The sequence below is a fragment of the Ixodes scapularis genome, unplaced genomic scaffold, assembly GCF_016920785.2.
Source record: "Ixodes scapularis isolate PalLabHiFi unplaced genomic scaffold, ASM1692078v2 PGA_scaffold13__105_contigs__length_92229423, whole genome shotgun sequence".
Taxonomy (NCBI): domain Eukaryota; kingdom Metazoa; phylum Arthropoda; class Arachnida; order Ixodida; family Ixodidae; genus Ixodes; species Ixodes scapularis.
In genome coordinates this window covers 65,565,246-65,590,440 of record NW_024609839.1, presented here as the reverse complement: position 1 = coordinate 65,590,440, position 25,195 = coordinate 65,565,246, and the positions used below count along the sequence as shown (strand labels likewise).

The 25,195-nt window shown below is 46.9% G+C and overlaps 1 protein-coding gene across 1 annotated transcript in view; it reads left to right on the top strand.

Moving 5' to 3' along the window:
* LOC8026346 (copper-transporting ATPase 1) overlaps nt 1-24,204 on the top strand; it is a 37,981-nt gene extending 13,777 nt beyond the window's left edge. The window contains exons 8-20 of the mRNA XM_040206840.3: nt 1,514-1,747; nt 2,727-2,867; nt 3,636-3,869; nt 6,114-6,254; nt 7,106-7,294; nt 8,212-8,394; nt 10,793-11,072; nt 12,230-12,379; nt 14,065-14,207; nt 15,001-15,204; nt 18,112-18,229; nt 19,674-19,776; nt 20,430-24,204. Coding sequence (XP_040062774.1) covers nt 1,514-1,747; nt 2,727-2,867; nt 3,636-3,869; nt 6,114-6,254; nt 7,106-7,294; nt 8,212-8,394; nt 10,793-11,072; nt 12,230-12,379; nt 14,065-14,207; nt 15,001-15,204; nt 18,112-18,229; nt 19,674-19,776; nt 20,430-20,709 — 2,400 coding nt within the window. The 3' untranslated portion in view covers nt 20,710-24,204. The remainder of the gene's footprint in view (nt 1-1,513; nt 1,748-2,726; nt 2,868-3,635; nt 3,870-6,113; nt 6,255-7,105; nt 7,295-8,211; nt 8,395-10,792; nt 11,073-12,229; nt 12,380-14,064; nt 14,208-15,000; nt 15,205-18,111; nt 18,230-19,673; nt 19,777-20,429) is intronic.
* Nucleotides 24,205-25,195: the final 991 nt, after the last annotated feature.

Genomic DNA, 25,195 nt, shown 5'->3' with positions numbered 1-25,195 from the left:
TCGCAGAGTCGAAAATTGGAGGAGCATTCATTATGCGAGGGGGAAAAAATACAAATATTGGTACCCGTTGTGGGGAGTGCATTCATCATGCGAGTGGGTTCATTATGCGAGTAAATAAAAATCATCTTGTTTGTTGTAAATTTGTTTTATGACTTCCTTTTCCCATACCAACTGTTTAAAATTTCCTTTGCGTGTGTCTTTTAAGCACGGCGCACAATAGTGAAAGGCTAGGACAAACTATTTGATATTTAATTAGAAAATATTTGACCAAAACCATGAATCGCTTTGAATCCGCTTCGAGTTCAAAGTCCACTATTCTCATATGCCTACATTCTAGCATTAGAATGTTGTTACCTCCCACTAGGGCCTCAATACTGGTCTTCAGTGTTGGGGCTGGTTCACGCACTGGCACACTGGTTTTGTCCACTGGGTGGCTCTGAAACAGTATTGATCTCCACGTGACTAGACTGAAGGTTTTGCAGTATTTGCAGGATGAAATTTGTGCGTCACCCGCGAGAAACTGTCATAACGTTGCCAGAATTAATTCAAGCTTGCAGTGAAAAGGTGATGCATAAAAAAATGATAAAAATGTATACGCTGGTCGAAAGTGTCCCAGGTCGCTCGACAGATGGCACCGGCGAGTTCTCTCGTCGACTCGTCACCTCTTAAAGGGCAACTCCGCTTCATTTTTGATATTTAGAAAACTATGTAGACCTCTTCAGTATCATATAGGAAGACCCCACGTCAAATATTACGATCTAATTCCGTTTATTTATTTAATAAACTGGCCGGCAAACCTTCAAGCGAGCCAAGTCGCCGAAATCTGCCAACTCTAGCGTGCGGCGCGAGGCGCAATCATCAGCGCAGTCAATGCCACGGAGTTGGAGCGGCCAACGTTGAGCCACTACGTCAGAGGCATGTACGTCATTCTCACGTTTTGCTTGTTTTTATTTCTCAGAGCGAAATTCAACAATGACGTCATGAGTTTCTCCTCCCGGTGTTGGCTGACCGGGCGTTCACGTGATCACCGTAACACGGATGCGCTACTTTGCGCTGCCCTGCGCGCTTATCGGTCTGTTTCTCCGCTCCCCTTTTCTTTCGTCTTTTCCCTTCCCCCTCTCACCCAGGCCATCACCGTCCACGCCACGCAAAGCGACCTTCCCGCGTCCAATAAAAAAAAAAAAAAAAAGAAAAAAAAAAAAACCTGCCCGCGTCGCGTGTCCTGTTTCTCGCTCCCTCCCGAGCGTCACAAGACCACGTGGTTCGACGTGACGTGCATGCCTTTGACGACCCGAGACCGATGTTGCCTGACGCAACCGAAGTTTCGGTTTCGGTATCTGCTGATGTTTAAATTAGGATTACACAAATATTATTCCACATTTCGCGAATCCGAAGACGTAGAGTTGTTCAGTGGTGCTTTGTGAATGTGAATCACATGGAAGCCTAAATTTTTCGGAATTGAGCGGAGTTGCCCTTTAACGCCTTCGTGGTCCCTCTCCGTCACTCCTTGCAGTTCATTGGCGGCCGCTACTTCTACGTGCAAGCCTGGAAGGCCCTGTCGCACCGGGTGGCCAACATGGACGTGCTCATAATGCTGGCCACCAACGTCTCCTACTTCTACAGCGTCATCATCGTCATCTACTTCATCGTGGATGGTGCGGACCACAGCCCCAAGACCTTCTTCGAGACGCCGCCCATGCTCCTCATGTTCATCTCGCTCGGACGCTGGCTGGAGCACATTGCCAAGGTCGGTCTTTGGAAGTCGGGATTGGTTGCTTAGTGTACCGCCTCGGTGGCTTCGGGGCGAGAGTGCCGGCCTACGGATCCCCACGTGGCGAGTTCGAATCCCGGCCGAGGTGCCCGCAATCTGACGGAGGCTTATTGCGGAGAAGGCGCCGTGTAAACGAGCTTTCGGTTGCACGTCAAAAGGTCCCCAGGTGGTCAAAATTAATCCCCAGTCCTTCGCTGGGGCGTGCCAGATGCCCTTTGTTGGTTTGGCACGTAAAACCCCCAAAATTGACTTTTGATTTTTGGTTGCTTAGTGGTCGGCGGCATGGTGCCTGGGGCATGTCAACATAGCAGCTTGGGCGAGTTGGTTGCTCATTTTTACACACACTACAGCGCACTATTGCAAACAACAGCACTCCTTATACACGAAAGTACCTGGAAAACACGCGTCTGAGACATGCTCCAGGCGTCCGAGACACGCCTGGAGAACGCCTCAGACTTGTGTTTTCCAGGTACCTTAGTACCTAGTCAGTCTGTAGCCTAACTTGTAGGTACAGAAATTAAATCTTCGCTATGGCAGTGTTTCTTATATTTCGTGCTCAAGAGGGTATGGTAAACGACTTAATTTTTCCTGAGAACCTATTTTTTCTTTTAATTTTGCGACATGCAGAATATTGTAACAAAATTGATCACCCGAATATGTCACCTCGTAGCACCAAATACGTAGCGTATCGCTCTAAAACAGAAAATGTGTCCGTGCAATTTCTCCACAACCCAGACTTAGCGAAAATTCGCAACGAGGCAATTTCTTTCAACTTTCTGTCGGTGGAAGGGAAAGACTGAGTGTTTGAACGGTTAAAGCAGGGGATGTTAACGGGACACAACTGTCATCGTCACAACAGCGTGATTGTTCCACTCAGTGCGAACAAATTAGACAAGGGTGAGGATTTGAAGGGCAAGTCTGTGATGCTGAGGTGCGTTGCCCATTTGGCATGCAGGGCAAGACTTCGGCTGCCCTGGCCAAGCTGATATCACTGCAGGCCACGGAAGCAGCCCTGGTGCAAGTGGACGGCGAGTTCAACATCATCTCGGAGAAGTACATCAACGTGGAGCTGGTGCAGAGGGGAGACATCATGAAGGCACGTCTCTGGCTTGGAAGTCTGAAAATCTCGGTTGTGTGAGGCCGCGTTTGAATCGGTGCTCTTTTAATGCAGAATGCATTTTAACGGAAGCGAAGTTGGAATTTGTGTCGCATTGCCGTAGCCATACTGCGCTGGCATCAGCTAAACCTGCAAGATTACCGTCCTGCTACATTTGGCGGGATTCTACTATTGGTTATGTGGTCGTGCGGTTGGTACCACTGTGCATCACGCAAATGCCACTACAGGTAATGTGACTATGTGACGTGTTGTGACAAAGTCCTTCTGTGGATTTGAAGCGATCCAAAAGCCCTTCATGCTTGCGCCTTTTATGAGGGTATGCGTGCTTGCACGCACAAGATATTAACAAAAAAAGCTTTTTCAAACCACTGCAAGTCCACCAAGAGAATCTCCTATCATGTCATGTGATGTCACGTTGCCCCATCGTGGTGTCACACGACTCGTGTGAAGTCATGGTGTCACGGTGTCAGCAGTGTTGTTAGATCTAGCATTGTTGAGTGCCAAGTCACGGCCACTTGCGTCGAGTGTCAAGTAACACAACCTCATGCCGCATCACGTGACACGGCGTCCCGTGACGCCATGACTCGACACCGTGATCTCGCGTATATATATGGCTCACGCATTCTGCATACGATACATTTGGGCGGTAGATAAATGGAGTGCCCTTATTTTTAAAAGATTGCAATATTCTAGTGAGTGGAGCACGTATGGTAACTTTCTTCCGTCTTCTTTATTTTCCCACCTCAGGTGATCCCCGGCGAGAAGATCCCCGTGGACGGCCGGGTCTGCTTCGGTAGCTCGATGGTGGACGAGGCGCTGATCACGGGGGAGTCGCTGCCGGTGCCCAAGAAGGTGGGCTCGCAGGTGATTGGTGGCTCCATCAACACCAACGGGGTGCTCCTTGTGGTGGCCACCCACGTGGGCAAGGATACAACCCTGGCGCAGATCGTCAAGCTTGTCGAGGAGGCGCAGACCTCCAAGGTATGTCGTCGGCTGGTTTCTGAGCATGGAGCATCACAATATGTTGTTGCGAGAACATGTTGTGGCCACTTCATGATCTAGACCCTGAGACGCGGAGAGATAAAAGAACAAACAAAGCAACATTATTTCATTACTCTGTGTCTCCAGCTCACTGGTATACTTTCACTTCTAACATGGCCAGGTTTCTTCACAAAAAACACTCTGTCCCTCACCAGAAATCGAAGCTGTAGTTATGTGATCACATAACCAGTATTTATTTATTTATTTATTTATATATATACCTTGAAGGTCCTACTCAGGGGATGGGCTGCTGAAAATTTTGGTCATAAAAAAAGGTTACAAGTGTACTCGAGAACGACCAACATTATACACTCAAGAACAATGTAGGCATACATTGAAACAAACAAAATTTATAGCTAAAAAAAGATACTAGTAACGTGTTATTGTTTAGTAGCATTACAACTGCGCAGATGCCATATATTTGCTTAGCAGCTCTCTAAAAGTACCAAAATTGTTGGCCGCGACTGTGTGGTCGGGCAAAGAGTTTGCATAAGAGGTGTGTATGTAATGTTGCGGTGTAACATGACATGATGCGACATTTCATGTCCCGTGACATCACATGACACTTTGATATGTCATGTGATGACCATCCGCTAAATTTATTTTGAAAAGTGTTTTGTATATTTATGGCTTTATACTGTATTTTCCTGACCATGTTCTGCACCCGGTGTATAGTCCGTCCGCAAGGGCAAATCGGGGTAAAAAATAAAAGTTCTTGCTCAGATAGTCCGCACCCAGTGCATACTGTGCATGCACCTGGTGCTTAGTCAACATGAAATTCTTCTCATACACGGCACACCTTGACAAATATCTGCTTTCTTAGCTCATAAAGAAGCTTGTATAATACATAACTCATCATTAACGCACTACTCCTTTATTCACAAGGTATGTCGCATTTCGTCATAATGAACAATCTTAAAAGACAAAATTCCTGTAGAGTCCGCACCACGCAAAATTTTAACTTTCAAACGTGCAGTTTGCGGACAATAGTTTGGGAAATACAGTACATAGGATCAAGGTTTTTGTTGGTGGATCTTTTCTGAGACTTACAGCTGCTTTGATACCCACCCCCCCAAGTAAAACATTCTTATAGTTTGTGAGCAATATGGGGCTCCAAAGCATTGACCCAGGTTTCCCATCTGCCAAATCGTCAGTGGTCATTTCTACCGGGAGGGGGCCAAGTGCAACTGGCCACATGAGCGGCGCTCCGCTGCCGATAAGAGGGCGTCGCAGCGTATGCGTGGTCGCTTTTGGGATCGTGGCGCGGGCGATAATGGTCATTAAATGTCTACGTGTTGTTGAACCAGTGTGCTCCGTCATTCCCCAAGATGGGTAGCATCAAGGGAAATCCCTCAAGTTGGAGCATTGTTTCAGAAGATCTGAGCCATCCATTCACGCGTTACTCCATGTAAAAAATTCTCTAGTGTAAGCATTATCGTTTACAAGGCCCACAGGCTTCTGTTTTGCTATACTGCATCAGTGCTGCGATCATAAGGGGTTTCTCACTTATCAACAAAGAAGGCGTTCCTCGAGACCAAAGAGTTTGAGAGTCCCCATTTCGACTTGTACAATGGCCACAGTCTACAGCGTGGCTTCTCAAATCGGATTCCTAAGACCTCGGGTGTTCCCCAAACTACCGTCATGGGTTCCTCGGGGTCCCAAATTTTCTCGGCCGTCTCTGCCCCCGGGTGAAGTCTTTTCCGAGTTTAATTTCTTTGTTTAGTGCGTGTGAGCTACCCACTAACGCATGCATGACTATGGGCCAAACACTATCTCTAATCACTGAGAGAGTGAGATCAGCGAGGCACGTCTTTTGAACACCCGACCTGTGGCACGCGCGCCACGCCTTATGCTGTGCTTTGACCCTGTGTGCTCACTCGAGGCGTGCAAGACGCTGAAGCACAGTGGAAGGCGTGGAGAGTGTGCTGGAGGCAGGACAACTGAAGCTGCTCCCAGCCTTTTTCACCTAGTCAGCGACTACAATATGTGCATTATGGTTTACAAGGTCTTTAGGCTTCTGCACTGAACGGCACCATCGCAAAGACCAGTAGAGGTTCCTCTGCTGCCATTCGAAGCAGGTAGGGGTTCCTTACGACTGAAAGTGTGAGAACCCTCGGTTTACAGGATCAATGGGTTTTGTACGGGCGTTTCGCTGTGTGCGAATGAATTGTGGCCGTTTTCCAGGCGCCCATTCAGCAGTTGGCGGACCGGTTGGCCGGCTACTTTGTGCCTGGCGTGGTCCTCGTGTCGCTGCTCACGCTGGGCATCTGGGTCCTCGTGGGATTCCACAACGTGGACAACATCACCGCCTTCTTCCCGAGACAGGTACGGAGGCGCTTTGATTCCTCGGAGGTATTCGATTGGTCGACGTATTCGTGGTCTTCCAGAAGGTGCTAGCAACGAAACGTAGTTGAGGTGCTGGATAAAATTCTATGCGGAGAGCGAGTCGTCTGCTTTTTGCGCAGGAGTTTCAGTGACGTCAGAACAATGCCAGGTTTTGATTGGCTTTGATTGAAAGGATAGTGGGTAGACCTCAATGCTAGATAGATGCCTTGAGGTCTACTCACTATTTTTTCCCGATCAACCAGTAAGACCTTGGCGTTCTGACGTCTTCGCAACCCCCGTGCAAGAAGGAGACGAAATTGCGCTCTGCATTGACTTGGCAAGTGTCGCCAAGCTGGTGCATGACGGGACATGTTTGAGCCGAAAAAATGGCGAAGCGTCTTTGCAAAAGTTGTGTGTTGTCGGCGGCGCGGCACCTGCAGTGAGTAGACCAATAGAAACGTGCACGTTGGCACATGGGGTGCGCCGCGAGCGAAGAATGGCAATGCTTCACCAGCAACAACTAAAACTGCTTGTGGCACAATCGATCAATGGTGGTGTTTGGATGAAAAAATATCCAGCGCTTTAGTTTTACCGGCATCATTGCTCATAGATTGGCTCAGTGTTGGAGCTCTGCTTCCAGAGGGGCCCTTCCACCTGTCGCCTTCCACCTGTCGTCTTTCATATGTCACCTTCCGTGTGTCACCTTCCACATCTCACCTTTCGTGTGTCACCTCCTGCGTGTCACCTTCTCGTGTTACCTTTCTCGGTTCACCTTCTGCGTGCCACTGTTCTCGCGTCACGTCCCGTGTGTCGCCTTCCACGAGTCAGCCTCGTTTGTTTGTTTCCCGCAGGACCACCACTCGTCGGACAGCGAGCTCATCTGCCAGTTTGCGTTCCAGTGCGCCCTGACTGTGCTCTCCATTGCCTGCCCCTGCTCTCTGGGGCTAGCCACCCCGACGGCGGTGATGGTGGGCACGGGGGTGGGCGCCAGCCTCGGGATCCTCATCAAGGGCGGGGAGCCACTCGAACTGCTGCACAAGGTGATTGCATGCCCCGTGCATTTTTTTTTTTCCTAGAGCCCCACAATGAGAAGGTCGTTTGCAAGATCCGGCAGTTACCTTAAACCACTAAACGGAGGGTGACGACGGGAAACATTTTTAGACAGGGGCAGATATGTTCTTCGTGCGGCGCGGCTTGAGTGAAAATTTATTGGCTCTTCCTTGAGGTCTGTCGCGGTAGTGTAGACCTTCGTCGTGAGTAGTACCTATGTCGAAGTGTAAGTTGAGGATTATAAATCCTGATTCTTGTTGTCTGACTTGCACTGCCTGCTCCCTTAAAGGGGCACTAAAGGGCTTTCTGAGATCCCTGTTTTATTGTCATAACTCAGTCTACGAGCACCAAGCATCCTAAAAAACAAGATTACATTCATATGTGGCCGGTTTGCATAGTAAGAAAGTTGTAGAAGTTCCCGACACTTACCGTTGCTGCAGAACGACAGGTGGCGCTACCCAACCTTGCTGAATATGGTTGAATGACGGGATGGTTCTTGTCAGTCACTCGCAAGCGGTGAGTTCCCGCTTGGATGAGCGGGACTGGTTCATGCGGGAACCCATCGCTCACGAGTGACTGACAAGCACTGTCCGTCGTTCAACCATTATCAGCAAGGTTTGGTAGCGCCATCTGTTGTTCTGCGCCATCGGTAAGTGTCGGGATCCTTGATCTCTTTTTAATACACACAAACCGGCCGCGCATGAATTTAAGTTTTAGGTTTTTTAGGATGCTTAAAGCTTGTAGATTGAGTTATGACCACTGAACGAGGATCTCAAAAAGTACTTTAGTGCTCCTTTAACAGTGACCCAAACTTGCGAAAAAAACATGATTGCAGCAGACGGGACTGTGGAGAAAGACTCGTGGACTGGCACCGCTTTTTTAGCAACACGCAATGAACTGCTTCCAGGTGAAATGCATTGTGTTCGACAAGACCGGCACCATCACCAACGGGGTTCCTGTGGTGACCCGCATCGCACTGTTTGTGGAGAACAACATCTGCTCGCTCTCCAAGATGCTGGCTCTGGTGGGGACGGCGGAGGCGAACAGCGAGCATCCCATTGGCGTGGCAATCACCAAGTTTGTCCGGAAGGTAAGTCGACAATTGTGCAAGTTTTCCTCAAGTTCTCTGAAGTGAGATTGAACCTTTTCCACTTGGTTGAATGTTTGAATAATAGACTGCGAGCTTAATTCTTGAAATTTTGCTGGAAACCCATTTTCAATACTCGAGAAATTTTTTTTTTGCCTCTGCGTGTCGACACAACTTTTAACCTTCACCTTAGCACTGATGGTATCGACCAATATTCTGGAGTTGGTTCCCCAACACTCCTCTTAAGCCGCCTTGTGGCTACCTGTCTCAACTCTTCTAATGTTGGTGCCATTAGCTGTCATTTCACAATGCTAAAGTACATCCTAACAATCACCTGTACGTCGTGTGCTGATACCAATGATAATAATCATGATTGCTAGCGAGGATGGAGCTTCCTGTTGTCACATCACAATACTAAATTCCTGGAGAGAAGTGATAGCAATGTCAAACACCTTTATAACAAAGTCCGCTGGCTGAATTTTTCGTAGTACAGATATCTTTGTTGTTGTGGTTGAGCTCAAAAAATCGATCGCACGAAACTGCATTTGTGCTATCGCATATTGACGTATCTCCAGAACATTCAAGGTGTATTAGGAAACAGTAGAATGCCAAGTATAGTATGAGTGACATCAGAAACAAGGTTTTGAAAAGGGAAACGGTGGCAGAGTCTGCTGGCACATCACAGCTCAGTGTACGTGGGACGAAAGCTTGTGCTGCAGAATCCAGGCATCTTGGGCTCGATTACCACTTTTTTTTTTTTCTCTATATGAAAATTGTATTCGCACATTTTCCCGTGCTCACCACTGCACGATACAATTTAAGGATACCAGGCTAGCTGTCGTACCGCCACCGGCGAAAATTCGTCATCTACAGCCGAGAGACCAGGTGCTCCTTGCTGCAGACTAATTTCGCGCTGTCCAGATTTCCATACAACAAACTTGGCTGACATTTGGAAATTACTAAACCACCAACATTGACCCGCGATCGCGCAGCGAATGAGAGGCGTTCGCCTACTGCGTAAATGAGTCCTTTTATATATCGGGTGGCGGCTCATGCTGCCAATCGGGCTCTCGAAGCGGCTGCGCTGCTCTGCAGTGGCGGCACAGCAGAATCCGCCCCGTGCTCGGCACGCGACACCTGCAGCGCGAGGCGCGGCGAGGGGTGAGGACGGGGAGAGCCGTACAACCGAGCCGACCGAGCTCTTTTTCACATCTGTCCGGAACAAAGAAGGGAGGGTGTGTTTCTTTCTGTACAACCTCTCTGCAATCTTTCTGCTGACGAAAGCTGTCGCCGGTCTACCGGCTTTTCATCGCAATCTTTTTGGCGTTTCGGCTTGGGAAGACGGTGCGAGCCTGTCTTGGAGCACAGGGGGCGCATGCTCGCCGGCGTGGGCGAAAAGAAAGAATCCTTGAGCGCACGCGGGCATTTCGCAGTCGTAGAGAGCCTGTATCACAGAGAGCTCACAGCTGCTCAACCGGAGCCACGGGGGTTATGGGTCGCATTTGCAATACATACTGCAAGGAGGTTACGAACGCATTGATCGGTAGATCGTATGTGAGCGTGTCCGCTCGAGTCCGCCTTTCCGTCTGCTTAAATGGACCCTCTTCAATCTAGGCTCTCTATGCAGCAAGTTAGTCACGTAGCGCCATCTAGGCACAAGGTGTCATACTAACAAATTATTCACACTAGGGGTCACCAAACTTTTTGGCTAAGGGGCCGGATTAGCGATCTCTCGCAGTTACTAGGGACCGGAAGACTAGAGAAATTACAAATGAAGAAAAACGAAGTAAATAAACCTAAATAACCATTTAAATGCAGAAATGAATGTTGTATTAAATTTTAAAAAACCAGGTGAATGAATACATGTAGTACTTAAAATGGAAATTTGAAATTTAGCTAATTGTGACATTATGCACGTTGCACTGCATCTTCCGCCGTTGCCCTGCTGCTGCTGCCGCGGTAAGATTGATTACTTTTTACCTAGAAAATTTGCAATACCGGTCATTTTTGGTTTGTAGGGCTGCACAATTGCTTCGTTAAACAGAAACCTTTGTTAAACAGAAATTCGTTGTGGTGGTCAGTGCTAGAACTTTTATTTTACTTCTTTAAACGGGCGTTTTCGTAATAGAGGCGTTCTTTATAAAGGTATTTGACTGTATAACGTTGATGCATCTGCTGTCACACCACAACGCTAAAGCACATTGTAATGATCGTACTGTACATCATGTGGCATTACTGATGTTGATAAAAACCACGAGTGCTGACAAAGTGGTGCCATCTGCTGTCAAATTACAACACTAAATTCCCGGAGTGAAGTCATGGTGCGATGATGATGATCTACAAGGCGATGCATCCATTGTCGCACCGCAACACTAGAGTGCTTCCTTTGCGTCGATCGCAGATCCTCGAAACGGAAACTCTGGGGAAGTGCGAGGACTTTGCGGCCGTTCCAGGCTGCGGCCTGCGTTGCCGCATCTCCGGAGTCGACGCAGTGCTCCAGAGGACCAAAGACACGGAGAGCTTGGTCACCAAGGGCCTACGACCCCCGTCGACGGGATACAGGGGCACCGGTTCCGGCACGGAAGAGGTCTTCATCGATCGTGTTATGCTGTTTCCCGAGAGGGGAGACGACGGCTCCACGCTGCAGCCACCTTCCTTGGTGCAAGTCACTGACGGGTCGGGTAGGACCCGTTTCGCTGTCTGATTTAGCGCGTTAGTCTCGTTGCTCGTGCAAGCGTCGTGCCTGGTAGTGACCGCTTACGACGTGAAAATGTTTGCATACTGCCACCGTGCGTTGGGTAACCCTGGGACTCTTCCGACCTTTGTATAACTGGACTGAAGGTTTTGCGGTGTTTGCGAGATTGAATCTATGTACCCTTTAAAAGAAATGGTCGCTTAGAACGTTGTCGGAATTATTTCATGCTATCAATAAAAGAATGACGCACAAAAGATGGGGAAATATGCAGTCGCCGACCGATTTCTCAGACGCGGATAATTCAAACTTTATTGATTTTTCGGACCTAAAGGGGGAATGATGACCTACCTAACAGAAATAGTGTACGTGCACACCTGATGTTTCGAACAGTCCGAAAGTTCAGTTTTTCGGACGAAATCATCGTGAGTGATTGGCTGAAACACCATAGAGAAGCCACCATTTTAGATTCTGTGTTGGCTGCATATGGATTGGCTCGGTTTGGCAGCGCTACTTGAGTAGCGTCACCTAGTGCTAGGTGACGCTATGCTACGGTTTTTTTCTTTCTCTAGCTGTGCGTCATTATCATCATCATTGTTACACTTTTTCTTTGTTTATTTGCCGTTCTGCAGTCGTGGACTTGCGCTTCTCATCTCGTCTCGGTGAATTATGTTTTCAGAGTAAGCTGGCTTGTGTGTCATTGCCCCCTTCTGTTCTTCCGCCGCCGCAAAGTGTCGCTAAGGAGCTCAGAAAGTACTCTACCACAACGCTAGAAATGGAGGCTGCGATTCTCAAGCTAATAGCAAATGGCCGAATGCAAGCGGAGGCCTCGTAAATGAAGCAAGGCACTATTGGTGGCTTCTTTAAGCCCGCTTAGATGTAATAAAGGCAGGTTTTTTAATCTGCTGATTTTTCTAACTACTCCGTTATTCGGACATTTTATCGATCCCTGCGAAGTCCGAAAAATCGGTCGGCGACTGTATACGCAGATCAGGAGCGTCGCACGGCTCTACTAAATAAATGTTGTCAGTATGTCAGTGGGTTATTCCGTCATAAGGGGTCAAAAGTAGTTGCGGTGCAAACGACAATGCCCAAAAGCAAATGTGCAAACGATCCTCAAGTGCGCAACCCAACCCATGTTTGCAGGAGACAGGCGATCGTCTGGCAACAGCGTCGTGCTGATTGGCAACCGGGAGTGGATGCACCGCAACGGCGTCGTCGTCAACTCCCAGGTGGATGCCATCATGGAGCAGCACGAGGAGAAGGGGCAGACGGCCGTGCTCTGCACGATCGACGGTGAGGAAGACTGTTTCGCTTCGTCGATCGCTCGATTAGTCTGTCCTTGGCCCGTGCAGGAGCTGGCCAATGACTGAGAAGGCACGTCGTTGGGGAGTCGCGTCACAACCGAGACTCGCTGACGTATGGTCGGCGTACGAGTGAGCTCGCAGGTGGCCCGCCAGTGACAATCTTGCCTCCAGTTGGTGGATCAATTGATGGTACAGTAGGACCTCGGTGATACGTTCTCCGTGGGACTGGAGAAATGAAACGTATGATCCGGGAAAACGTAAGGAACGAGAACATCGTTTGGGGGGTGCTAGAATTAAGACAGACAACAACTGTCACAAAACAGTTCATTTTACGCAAACAGTCGTAGGAGTGAACTCAAATCGGCCCCGAAAAAGTTTGTAAACGTCCGTAGGTGTAAACTTAATAAACATGTCATAAAAGTTTGTATGCGTGATGTCAAATACGTTCTGAGAAGGTTTGTAAGCATTCGTCGGTGCGAACTCGTATACGTTCGGAAAAAGTTTGTAATTTTCAACCGGTGCATTGGCTGACTGAAACACGGGCAAGCGAGGAGCCCTGTTCTTGCGGAGGGGCATTTACCAATGTCCTCGTTGGTTTATCCCCGCGTAATCGTGCACGATGCTTCAGTACACCAAAGCCGCAAAAGAGGCCTCGCTGGGTAACATGCTGTAGAACACGTGCAGGGGAGATGGCGGTGTACTAGACGAGTTTTGACTGAAGCTTCATTACACTGACCTGGAGGAATATCGGAACCTGGTGTGCGTCAGCTGAGTGAAGTTCTTGCAGCTTCTCTCACATGCAGTTTGTGCGAAACCAAAAACCGCGCGACCAACACAGACCAGCGAACGAACAGAAACAGAACATAGCACAATGACACAAACAATCTTTGTGTTGCTCGTTAAAAAAGAAAATTGCAAGACTAAACATGTTTGAAATAAAAAATCTGCGAGTGAATTGGCGCTTGGCTTTTTCTGTCTGCACTTTTCACTGATTTTCGACGGGGATTGACTTGTAAAACATTTTGTCTGGTCTGGCAACGACACCTTTTTTTCTTTTTTTTTTTTGACAAGCAAAGCAAAGATGGCGCATTATTTCTTTTCGTTTGTTCTGTCCATTCGCTGGTTCGCTTTGTTGCACGATTCTTGGTTCCGCACGTGAAGAAAGCTGTAGGAACTGTTTCCAGCTGATGCACCGCAGGTCGCAACACTCCTCCAGGTCCGTGTCAAGAAGCTTCGGTCAATACTCGTCTCGCGCGCTGTGCTCTTTCCTGCACAACCATCCGGCACGACCTTTTTGCGCCCGCGGTTTGTCGAAGCATCATGTGCGAGTGCGTGGGGATGAGTTTGTTCGTGAATAACTACCAATCAATCTTTATTTTTCTTATTTGCGTCTGTGCAAAACGGTAAGCACGTGTGCATAGGGAATTCTGACTTCAAAGCGAATAATGAGTTTGGCCGAATATTTGCCCATTGAATGGTTGCGGCGTAACATATTTGCCGCGAAGAGCCTAACATGTAGTTTGGTGAAAGATAAGACCAAGATTTCTTTGAATAAAACAAGAAATGCTTAACTGTATGTCAATCTTGTTTTTGCAAGTTCTTCTTAGTTTTACAACCGGGTATATAGCGAGAGTGTTGCACGCATGTGCGCCAATGTGCTCTACGTTGCCACAGGCATCCTGGTGTGCATGCTGGCCGTGGCAGACACGGTGAAACCTGAGGCCCGCCTCACCGTCTACACCCTGAAGAAGATGGGCCACGAAGTGATCCTGCTTACGGGGGACAACAAGAAGACTGCTGCCGCCGTCGCCCGAGAGGTGAGCAAGTAACCTTTCTGGAGCATTTTGCGGTTTGCGGTCCCTCATTGTTGCCGGCAGGATGCAAACGGCCGGGAAGCCTTTCAGCCCACCACCAGCGCGAGCTGTCTGCCTTTCATGATGCTTCGGCGCCTTGCGAGCCTCGAGCATGCACGCACAGCCGAAGCACCTAGGAAAGCAACGAGCACATGCCGACGGCCAGGCATCCAAAACAGACTCCCCGCCATTCTCATTCTGTGGGCGACCACAGCCCCGTTTCCGAGGAACGAAAGAACCGTGAATTCTGCTGCCAGACGTTGGGCATTTTGTCGAATTTAGCTTTGGCGGGAGTCGAATGTGTCCATTAGAAGCTTGTGCCATGGGGTGTGTGCAAAAATGTGTGTTCATCGTGACGCATCCAAGTTAGGAAGCTTGCGCCGGAGGCGAGGCAACTGAAACTCTTCCCCGTCGTTTTTGCTCAGTCTTTGGTCTGTACTGGTGCTCTCGTTTCTGTCGTCACCGCTGCCACATTTCCAAAACATGTTGTCGGCGTTGCCCAATGAAATCTTGCTCTTCACAAAGAACCTCGTTCGGCAATCGCTCGCCAATTGCGTCGCACACCTCGGGTGGGGACCGATTGCGTGCTTCCGCGTTGTACGTTGCAAGCTTGACCTCTCCGGAAAGCGTTTTTATTGTTTGCTCTATTTTACCTCGTATGTGTTGGGATTCAAACCAGGATCCCCCTTTACCTTGAAGTAATTTAGAACTGAGTGGAGTTGCACTTGGAAAATGAACTTTTGACCCTCGATTCCAGGTGGGCATCAAGCACGTGTACTCGGAAGTGCTGCCCTCGCACAAGGTGATGAAGATCCAGCAGCTTCAGGAGCAGGGGCGGCGCGTCGCCATGGTGGGTGACGGCGTCAACGACTCGCCGGCGCTGGCGCAGGCAGACATTGGCATCGCCATCGCCAATGGCACAGACGTGGCCGTGGAGGCGGCTGACGTGGTGCTCGTTCGGGTACGCTGTTCTTGTTGCTGTCCATGCGCGTTTCGGCGCGCTCTGCACGAGGGCCAGCTTTTGGGGTTTTTTGTGCCCGCACCTGGGATGTAGCCTCGACGGAAACATTGGGCTTTCCCTGCCCCTGCTCATCTCAACCTGGAACATCGTAGCACCGTGCAGTCGTGTATCACTACTGCATGGTGTACCCTAGACCAGCAGTCGTACTGCAATGGCTAAATTTCTCATTTAAGACAGGAGAGCAATGGATGAATAAATCGCGACTTGTTTGCCTTTTGCACTCTTCAGTCCACGCACAGCCCACATTTTCTCCTTCTAGAGGATACGTGAGTGGTCGCGTAATTTCTGCCCCCCGCCCCGATGGATGGATGAATGCTAACAGCTGTACCCTTTATAACAGGTGGTAGCGTGCACCACCTAGCCTAGAAACTAAAAACAAAAAGTATGATTCCTTCCTTAACCCTATTAAGCCAATTTGCTTCCCCTATGCAATTTTGTAAATACAGTATAAACACATTACAACAGATATTTGGACATAACATACTGCTTTCTGGAGATCGGTTAGTTTTCCTATCTGTACCATTGGTTCAACTTCGTATCTGCATGCAATATACTCCTTTTCTGACAGGCTGAATTCTTGGTCACTATCAAGGTCTGTCTTAACTAGGGTTCTGTGCTTTCGGATAAATCTCAACAAACTGAAAAACGCCCGCCAGTAAAGCAGTAAAATCTCAGTCAATTAAGTTTGATCAGTGCACAGGGTCAGTGATCCTGGGAAATGCCACCGCAGTTATCTTTCAAATCTCGGACCATTTCTGAAGGGGTCTTACCGCTTATCTCGTCACGGTTTATTCAGGACGACAGGTCATTGTATTTTTTTGGTTACGACAAAACCCCCTGTTTTGGTTTCTAGTTTGGGGCATACTATCTGTGTTTCAGAGGAAGGAGAGGTTGTTTTTGTAAGAGTGAAAGCTATGGACCATAGAGATTGCATAAAATAGGGAAGAGAGGCAATTGAAGCTTCTCTATTACATCCTTCACCACTGCACCTTGTGCGGCCGCGGGGTAGGTGAATGGAATAGGATGGGGTGAATACGAGCTTCCCAGCGACTACCTTCAGGAGTCTATTGATTTGAAGGTATCGACGTTTATCGAAGCGACACTTGTGTACAGCTTTTGACATTTGACAGATTAGTATTGCCAATGGCAATGGTACCATTGCCAAATTCAGCTGAAGAAATATTAATTGACACAAGCGCATTTATTTTTTTTATCTAGCATACATTTGCACTCAGATATTATTTATTTATTTATTTTGAGTAGAAAACAGTGTGAGATTAAACTCGGAATTTTGGTGAATTGAGAATCAAACAAATATAAACTCCGATAAACTCTGAATTTTCTGAAAAGAATAAACTCCGAAAAACACCCTCCGATTTGACGAAAAATAATCTCAGAAAACTCGGAATCCTAGTTATAACCTATTTTAGTCATTGCTAGGCTCTCTAAGCGCAACCAACTGATTTTTTTTCTTTTTTTTACAATGATTTTTTGGTGTTTACAATGGTTGGTGTCTGACTGTGGTGCTGTTACGGTAATGAGTTCTAAGAGAGAATCGTTTACATGACATTATTGTCACATCGCACTGATGTCACATGACATTATGACGTTACATGACACTGTGACATCACAAAGGACCTATAAATGCTAGGCATTTAAAGTGCCTTTGGGACCCAAAGTACCCAAAGAGATGGGCAGATGTTTGTTTTAGGCAAATATGAATAGAAAAAGTGCTGTCCTGACTCTGTTGTCCCTACAAGTGCTATAAATAATGATGTGCTCTTCAATCCAAGCTACTATTTGAACACACCTACCTCTTTTCTGGATTGATACAGCAGCGGCCAAAGGGAAACGGAACACATGAACACACAGCTTGGTGATAGTGTGTGGAATTTGCATGCCCAGGTGTTGACGAGCCGCACAAGGGAACCCTTTTCGAGGGTTTCGTTTCTCACTGACAAGAGGTGACGGGAGGCGAAACAAACTAAACCTCATAAACAAAAGTAATGACATCCTTTTAAAAATGCCGCCTGCTACCTTGAAACAGCCCGGGCGGTGCTATACTTAGTTTTAGCTGAAGTCCAGAAGCAGCCGACACTACGTGGTAATGGGAGCAATCAAGGCAGCGTCAAAAGCACAAGTCGTTGGGCATTTTTGTTTAATGATTGGTTCAGCCACGACGATTGAACACGTACAGAAACATGGCGAACGCCGTGATGGTACGCTTTTGACGCTGTCTGATTGGTCCCATCAGCTCGTAGTGTCGGCTGCATCTGGATACAAGTTGAAAGGAAGTATGGGGAGTATTCACAGGCAGCCATAGCTGTGCGCACAACCGATGAGCGCATGCTGACAGTGAGGTTCCACAGTTCTCTTGCAACGTGCATTCCGCACCATCAGGATTGCCGCTCTTAGCTCTGAGCACGCGCTCTAAACATCGCCCTCAAATATGGTGTCCAGTGAATATCCTCTATAGCATTAATGCATTTGTGCGAGAGAGAACGTGCTAGAAGAGTAGAGAAGAGGTGTCATTACTTTTTTTTTTGTCCATATTTGTCTGCAAGGTTTTTTAGGCCATAATTTACCACAGAAAAAAAGGGGGGAATAAGTGTTAACTGTTTTGTTTAACTTTTGGTTTTTCAAATTGGAGTTTGACTGCCAGTAAAGTTTATCTAGCATTAAAACGTCCCTTGGTTTCGTTTGAGTGTGAAACAGAAAAGTTGCTCCATTCCAAAATTATGGCGGTTTCTTTTTATTCATTGTTTTGTATTCCTGCGACAGTGTGATGAATGTATTGGGCAACAAAATGAACAGATAAAGATTCATTTCTTCTAACCTCCTTCTCAGAATGACCTGCTGGACGTGGTGGGAGCGATTGCGCTCTCCAAGGCAACAGTCCAGAAGATTCACCGCAACTTCTTCTTTGCTACCATCTACAACCTCGTTGGAATTCCACTGGCAGCAGGTGAATAAAATTTAAAAGTTTGGACTTGGACAATAGGCATTTTCACACGTCTAATCTTTGGGACTCGAGGAATGCCCATGGCCCTTTTCAGCAATCACGTATACCGTATTTGCACGAATATAACGCGACCACGAATATAACGCGAGGGCAGGTTTTGATGCCCCCAAAAAGAAAAAAAATTATTATTACTATTATAACGCGAGCCGAGGCCACGTTAATTTCTTGCACTCGGGGGCATAGCAGAAGTGAAAAGTCAATGGAAATACTAGAAGAAATATCAGTTTCTGTTTTGACTGCGCTCATCCTCACTGCTCAGGTCCCTCTGTTTACAATCCACTTGGCGACTACACAAATAAGCAGCAGCACGGCACCTGCTTGTCTGGTAGTTCTTTTTTCTCCCCTGCGAGCTCAGTCGGCAGCCCACAATCCAAACAAGGCACGAAGCAGAAGCACCAACACACAAACACCAGACCACTCTGGAGCAGAAACTAAACAATGCGCAGGCAGAAAAAAAAAAAAGACTGCTGAATTCGATACACGATCACACTTCTTGTTCTGGTCCCTCTGCATAAACAAATGCCTCGTGTTGCACGATTGCGTAAACGCAGTGATTGCGTAAACGCAGTCGGTGGTCTTGGCTTGGCTTGTGTTTGACTTTGCCCGGCTTGGCTTGGCTCGAATTGGCCGGTGCCTGCATTCCCGCATGGCGCGCGCGCCCGCGTTGTAAACACACAAAAGCAATAAAAATGCTTTTTTATGTTTTCTTTTCGCCCCTTCACGTGGCCCAATATCTAATAAATTCCCTTCCACACCCCCACTTCTTTTCCCACCGGATCTTTTGCATTGAGCCTGAGGGATGACTTTCTCCTCTGGCTTTCTCCAGACTCGCGTACCTCGTGGCTGAACTCGATTCCGAATATAACGCGAGGTGCGTTTGGGAGCACGTAATTTCGAAAAAAACTTGCGTTATATTCGTGCAAATACGGTACGTCCTACTTCAATCCCCCCTAAGCTAACAGTGCAGCGACAGGTATGTACTCGCTGGACCAGTCATACGTCTACCTTTCATCATGTGAGCACTCTTGCCCATGGCTATGTGTGAGGAGCGGGGTCAGGCAATGAAATGGAGGTGATTGATTGTTTCAGCACAGCAAGCGTGTAGCTCTTACCAGGAGCGGATGGAGGATAGGGTGTGTTTCGCTATGTTCTAGTTATGCATGGATCAGATGCACCAAACTCGCACTTAAATTGTTTCAGACTTGCACTCAGGGGTAGGGGTGATTGGGAAGTGCTGTGACCTAAAGTTTGTTCTCAAACAAAGGCTTAGAAGGTTTTTTGTCAAACAAAGTCTTAGAAGTTTTTTTTGTCAAACATAGGCTTAGAAGTTTGTTCTCAAGCAAAGGCAGGGCAGTGCTACAAAGTTGCCGTGCCGGTTTACTTGCAGGGGTGTTCATGCCGTTCGGTATCGTGCTGAAGCCTTGGATGGGTTCGGCTGCCATGGCCATGTCTTCAGTGTCGGTCGTCTGCTCCTCCCTCTTGCTCAGGAGGTGAGACTCTTTTTGCTTACATCTTTTTTGAAGACGAGTTTCCATCTTGGTGTAATATAGACCCTCTTTAAAAAAGGGTGCCGTTCAGTGGCAGTCACGAAGAACTCCACAATGCTTCCGTGCAAGCAACAGAAGCATACTACTCTGTTTCATACTTCGTGTTCACCTCTGTCAGAGCTACTAACATAAGCATGGGGCATCAGCCCGAGCGTCCAGTGTCTTCATTTCCACAAGAGCTCATGCAAATCAAGCGTTAAGTTTGAACATAGGCTCTTGCCAGCAACATTGGCAGCGCTGTGCACTTTGGGTACGATACGGAGTATACAAATGCCACTTCCCCAGAATCGAGTATAAAGTAATTGTAAACTGAAGGCGGTGTTTATGTGCCAGTTTGCAGACTTGCTGAAATTGAATAGGTATTTGTTGTCTACTCTGTATCAGCATAGTCTTTCAGATTCGATTGTGTGCAGGCAGCTGTTCTATACCCCCCTATGTACAATGGCCTTAAGCCTTTGGTTTAATGCATCATTAAATTTATTGCAATGTCACGGCAACATTGCACACATGGACAAAACAGTGTTGCCGTCTTGGTTTCCGCACCTCCTCATCATACACTTTTCCGCCCCCACACGCCACCTAAAATGGCTGCCAAGGTTCCGCAAGCCGACGCGGGCCTCGCTGGAGACGCAGCAGTACCATCAGGAGACGCAGCGGCAGAGCAGGATGTCAAGCTCGGACTACGACGACCTCTCGGTGCACTGCGGGTTGGACGACGCGCGGCCGCGCTCTTCCGGGTTCAAGGCCTCTCTGCTGGGCTCCAGCTTCACCGTGCTCTTCAACAACCTCACCGGGTACAGGGCCGAGAAGACCAAGCAGGGGCACCTGTTGGCGAGGGACGACGACTTTGTGGAGATCAGTTCCTTTCCGAACTGAGTTGCCCGCCACGTCGCCATCTTTTTGCATCGTCGTCGTTGCCATTGATGCTGGTATGCACATTTGCGTTTGTGTGTGACGAAGTGCGCCGTGATCGCTCGACACCGCTTGCGATGAGCGCACCACACCACAGCTCGGTAGGAGTAGAAGGCTCTGTTGCACGGTTAGGAAAAAAGAGGAGTCGTTGAGATTGTGTGAACAACGTATTCGTTTCCGCCGGGCCACCCACTCGTCATCGTTTTGGGCCGTGGTCTTGCGGCGACCGTCTCGAAGAGAAGTTTGGTATTTCTTTGGCTGTTTGCGTTTTTGAGCAGGGTCGTTGTATAGGCGGGGGAGAAGATTTTCCGGAACAAAAGACTTAATGCATTTTCAGGACGGTGGCAACAAAGCCGCCGTCTTGCCACATTTTTTATCAGATCCTACTATAGCCCCTGCTTATGTATCGCGCACAAGCAAACCTGTTGTGACTGTCCGAAACCACAGTTTCCTGCTGAAATATGCGAGTCTGTACCATGTGTATAGAGGGTCTCTGTTCGGCGACGACACCTGTGTGTGTAAATGCACTGCCTTGTATGTACGGGTGGCACCAATGTATCTGGGCCCATGCTGTGCCAGAGTGTGTAAGCCCTGCATTTCCATTTTTATAATTGGCGATGTGTGTTGTGTGTATGGAGGTCCAAATCTAGCAATTTTGTAGCGCGCGAGTAGTACTATGTAGTAATATTTTGAGTATATTAAGTACCTCAGTGTTGTAATAGACCTCGTCGGTTCGACAGGCCAAGCTTTTTATTGTCAGATGCAAAGGTCGTGTGGTAAAAGCATTTGTAGAGATTTCTGAAAGATTTCCTTTTTCTGGACGTGTTTAATCTTTTCTTCGATGTTGTAATTAGATATATTATGTCAAAATCAAGCAAGAGCGGCAAATTGATTTGGAGATATACTTAAGTATATCAAGCACACATCTTGATATAAACTGGATTTGCTCGATTGTTAGTGGTCATGACCTGAATTTTTCTTCTGAGAGGTTGGCTGATTTTGTCTACTTTGATAACTCTCATCCTCACGAAGTCTTCAACTTTCCCAAAGTGCGGCTGTATTAACTATGTGCACACAATTCAACAGACTTTTTGTGAATGTCGTGTGCTCTGCTACTACAAAATTTATTATAATTCTTACGTGCGTTATGCAAGTGTGTTACGTGTCGGTGCTAGGGCTTGTGACTTATACCCGCAGGCACTTTGAAGATTCCAGTCGAGTCCATGAACGATGGCCTAATTTCAAAGGCATTCCTTTATATCTTCAAAACACAATATACTTTTATCCACAAAACATTGTGCGAAGTAATGAAATAATGCTTTTCTATAATGGCCAAGTGTACAAGCAGACTGCCAAACTTAAAGGCAAGCCGTCTTCTCCAAGTAAAGAATGCTTTTGAAGTGGCTAGTTGCAATGAGTGAGGTCAGTTCAACCTGGTAGTCATCTTTGCCTGCTGCGCTGAATGACTGATGTCCCATTAACTTCCAGGAGTAGTGTGCATTGCACAATGGTGAACTTGTATTCACTTAGCAAGCATATTCAATGTTTATTGCAATAGTGTGTGTTGTGAATAGTGGTGGGAACATTTTTACTGTTTTTTACCTCAACATTTTTCTTTTAATTTGCACTAATGATGTTTTCATGATTTAATTGTGTCTTGAACTGTTAAATGTTGCTATTTTTCAACTGGCACATGATGTTTTTTTGTTGAGATTATGTACACATGTAACTCATTTTTTTGTATGTGCGGTTCATCTGGACTGTTTTTGTTTAAAGGTGCTTGTAGATTCAAACATCTATTTAGGGAGCAGGTTCAAAATGTGCATTGCTTGAAGAAGTTGGAGGTAGATAGGCACAATTTTGTTGAATGTTTAAATGTTTAGCCATCCAGGAAACGCTCTGTGCTGGCCACAGAATCAAGTTATCTGTCTGCGCACAATGTTTGATTGAATCCAGTGTCGTAAGGTAGATGTGGTTTATCGCTACACGTAGATGGTGCATAACCCAAACTGTAGTGAAGATTGCGAGTGTAACTCTGGATTGGTGAGTTCCATTACAAAGGCCTGCTCTAGGCCAACCAAATATTGAATTCTGTGCTTGCGCTGGTTGGTCATGTGTTCATTGAAATGGTCTTTACTGCTCTTGTTGAGTTTGAGAAGGAAACTCTGGTGCAGAGTTGACGTTGTGAACATATTTTTCTTTATATATTAATGTACTGGGTGTGATCGAGAAAGTGAAACTAGGTTTTTTGACCTGCATAAATTAACTAGGCATCCCGTGAGATAAGGGCGCTAGTGGTAGTAATAAGATGCGGAAGTTTGAGCATATGACGTTAGCTGGATCAAAAGATAAAAAGGGAAAAGAAATTCTCTATGAGCCAACGTCCACCTAAGCCTAATTTGCATCATATATTCGAGAGGCGCCTGTAGCATTTATTTCAGCGAAAATCTTGTCAGTTAGAAAGACAATATTGTTTTCATTCTTGCTGACAGGTTTTTTCACTTACATAATTGCTGCATGCGCCCACAATCTCAAATTTCAGTTTGATGAATATTAGATTTCGGTGAACATCAGCTCATAACTTTTCTTTTGTGTCTTTTGATCCAGTTAATGTCATGTACTCAAACCTTGACATTTTATCACCACCGTTAGCGCCACATTCTCACAGAGTTCCAGCCTTCTGCAATGCATAGTTCATTCATGCGGGCCAAAAACTCAGGTTTCATTATCTAGATCTCACCATTTTGCACAAGGCAGGCTGTGCCAGGATGTATATTTTCTGTATAGTTTTCAGGCCGCTTCGAATGTGCCAGAAGCTGGTCTTTCTGCAATATATACCGGCATGTCATTCTTGAAACTCTAAGACATCCTGTCATAGTTTGAGTGGTAGGGCCACTTTACTTCATCAATATTAACTTTGGCATACAAATATAAGGACATATGTCCACGCAAAGCTTCACATCGGCTTACATTAATCAGAGTCCAAGGCAAAAGGTTGCAGGTACAAGATCGTGGCTGTCTTGCTGTGCCTGCCGAGATCTTCGAAGCTGAAAGGCTTGTAGAAGGGAAGGGTGACTGATTTCTCAATATGAATGGGGTAGTACAATGCAGTGAGATCTTGCACTTTGTACAGCCTTTGCTGTGTAATCTATGAAGTGTGGGCTATTGCTTAATATTTACGAGCCAACGTAAAATTTGGCTCGTCTTTGGGTGTGCCAAACCGATTAGTCGTCCCCAAGATGCTCCATAAAAAAGCTTTTGAGGGGAACCAGACAGCTTGCTTGTGCATTTCAGACAACTGTTACTTGATGACTGGGACCAAATTGCTTCAGCACTGCTTCTCATACTCGACCGTGACGTGTCTCCAGTGTATGACCATAGTGTGATATTTTTTGTGAACCCAGTGAATACAGATGTATTCATGATCCAATGTTTCTGAAATAAAAAGTTTGAGCTGCATTACATGTGCATTGCAACATAAACTATCTTTGCTTTGTATAACTGCCATAAAAGGTTTACATCTCAAATTTGGATAAAACTTCATTCTGAACATTAGTGCATAAAATTTGAGTACATGAGTGCATGCTCAAGACAGCCTTCATCATGGCAATTGATGTGCATCACTGATTCACATCAGTTGCATCAAGTGCTATGATGAAAGGTGCCCGAAGCACGCTTTCATTGTGCTTCGGTGCCCTCAATATCCCGTGCAAGATCTTCCAGGCTCATTCATTAGAATTTCATTTGGGATGCTTGTGGGAGCTCACACCGCGTCCTTCTTATCCAGTTTAAACGTCCTTGTTCTTATCCCAAATGTGACATTCTTTTGCCTGGGTTCTTTCAAACAACACCAGGAGACCGCTGCAATGCATGACGTAAGTGAAGTACCTGCTAAGGCCATTAATTAGGGTTAAAGGTTAAACAGTGAAGTTGTACGAAAAAAGTATTGGCCTTATCAGCGCTGATAGGAGGCAAAGATTTTCCTGATAAGGAGGCGTTTTTTTCGCTCAGCAGCGTGCTTTCACGCAACCAGCGCACGTCAAACCGCCCCATATTAGACCGCTAGATGATTGTTCTAATAAAGTAATCAATTAATGCGCCTTTACTAAATAGCTATTGTCATTATTTGAATACATGTAACGCCCGCGACTAGTGCCTTCAAACGACACCAGGGGACTGCTGCAAGCACGACGTTAGTGGAGTGTCAGACGCCTGGTAGGCCTGTCAGGTAAAGTTGGCTGAAAAAAGTTTTGGCCTTATCGGCGGTGATAGGAGGCAAAGGTTTTCCTGATAAGGAGGCGTCTTTTTCGCTCAAAAGCGGCTTATTTGGGGGTGTGCTTTTACGCGACCAGCGCGCGTCAAACTACCCCATATTAGACCGCTAGATGATTGTCTTAATAATGCAATCAATTAATGTGCCTTTATTAAATAGCTATTGTCCTAGTGCTTT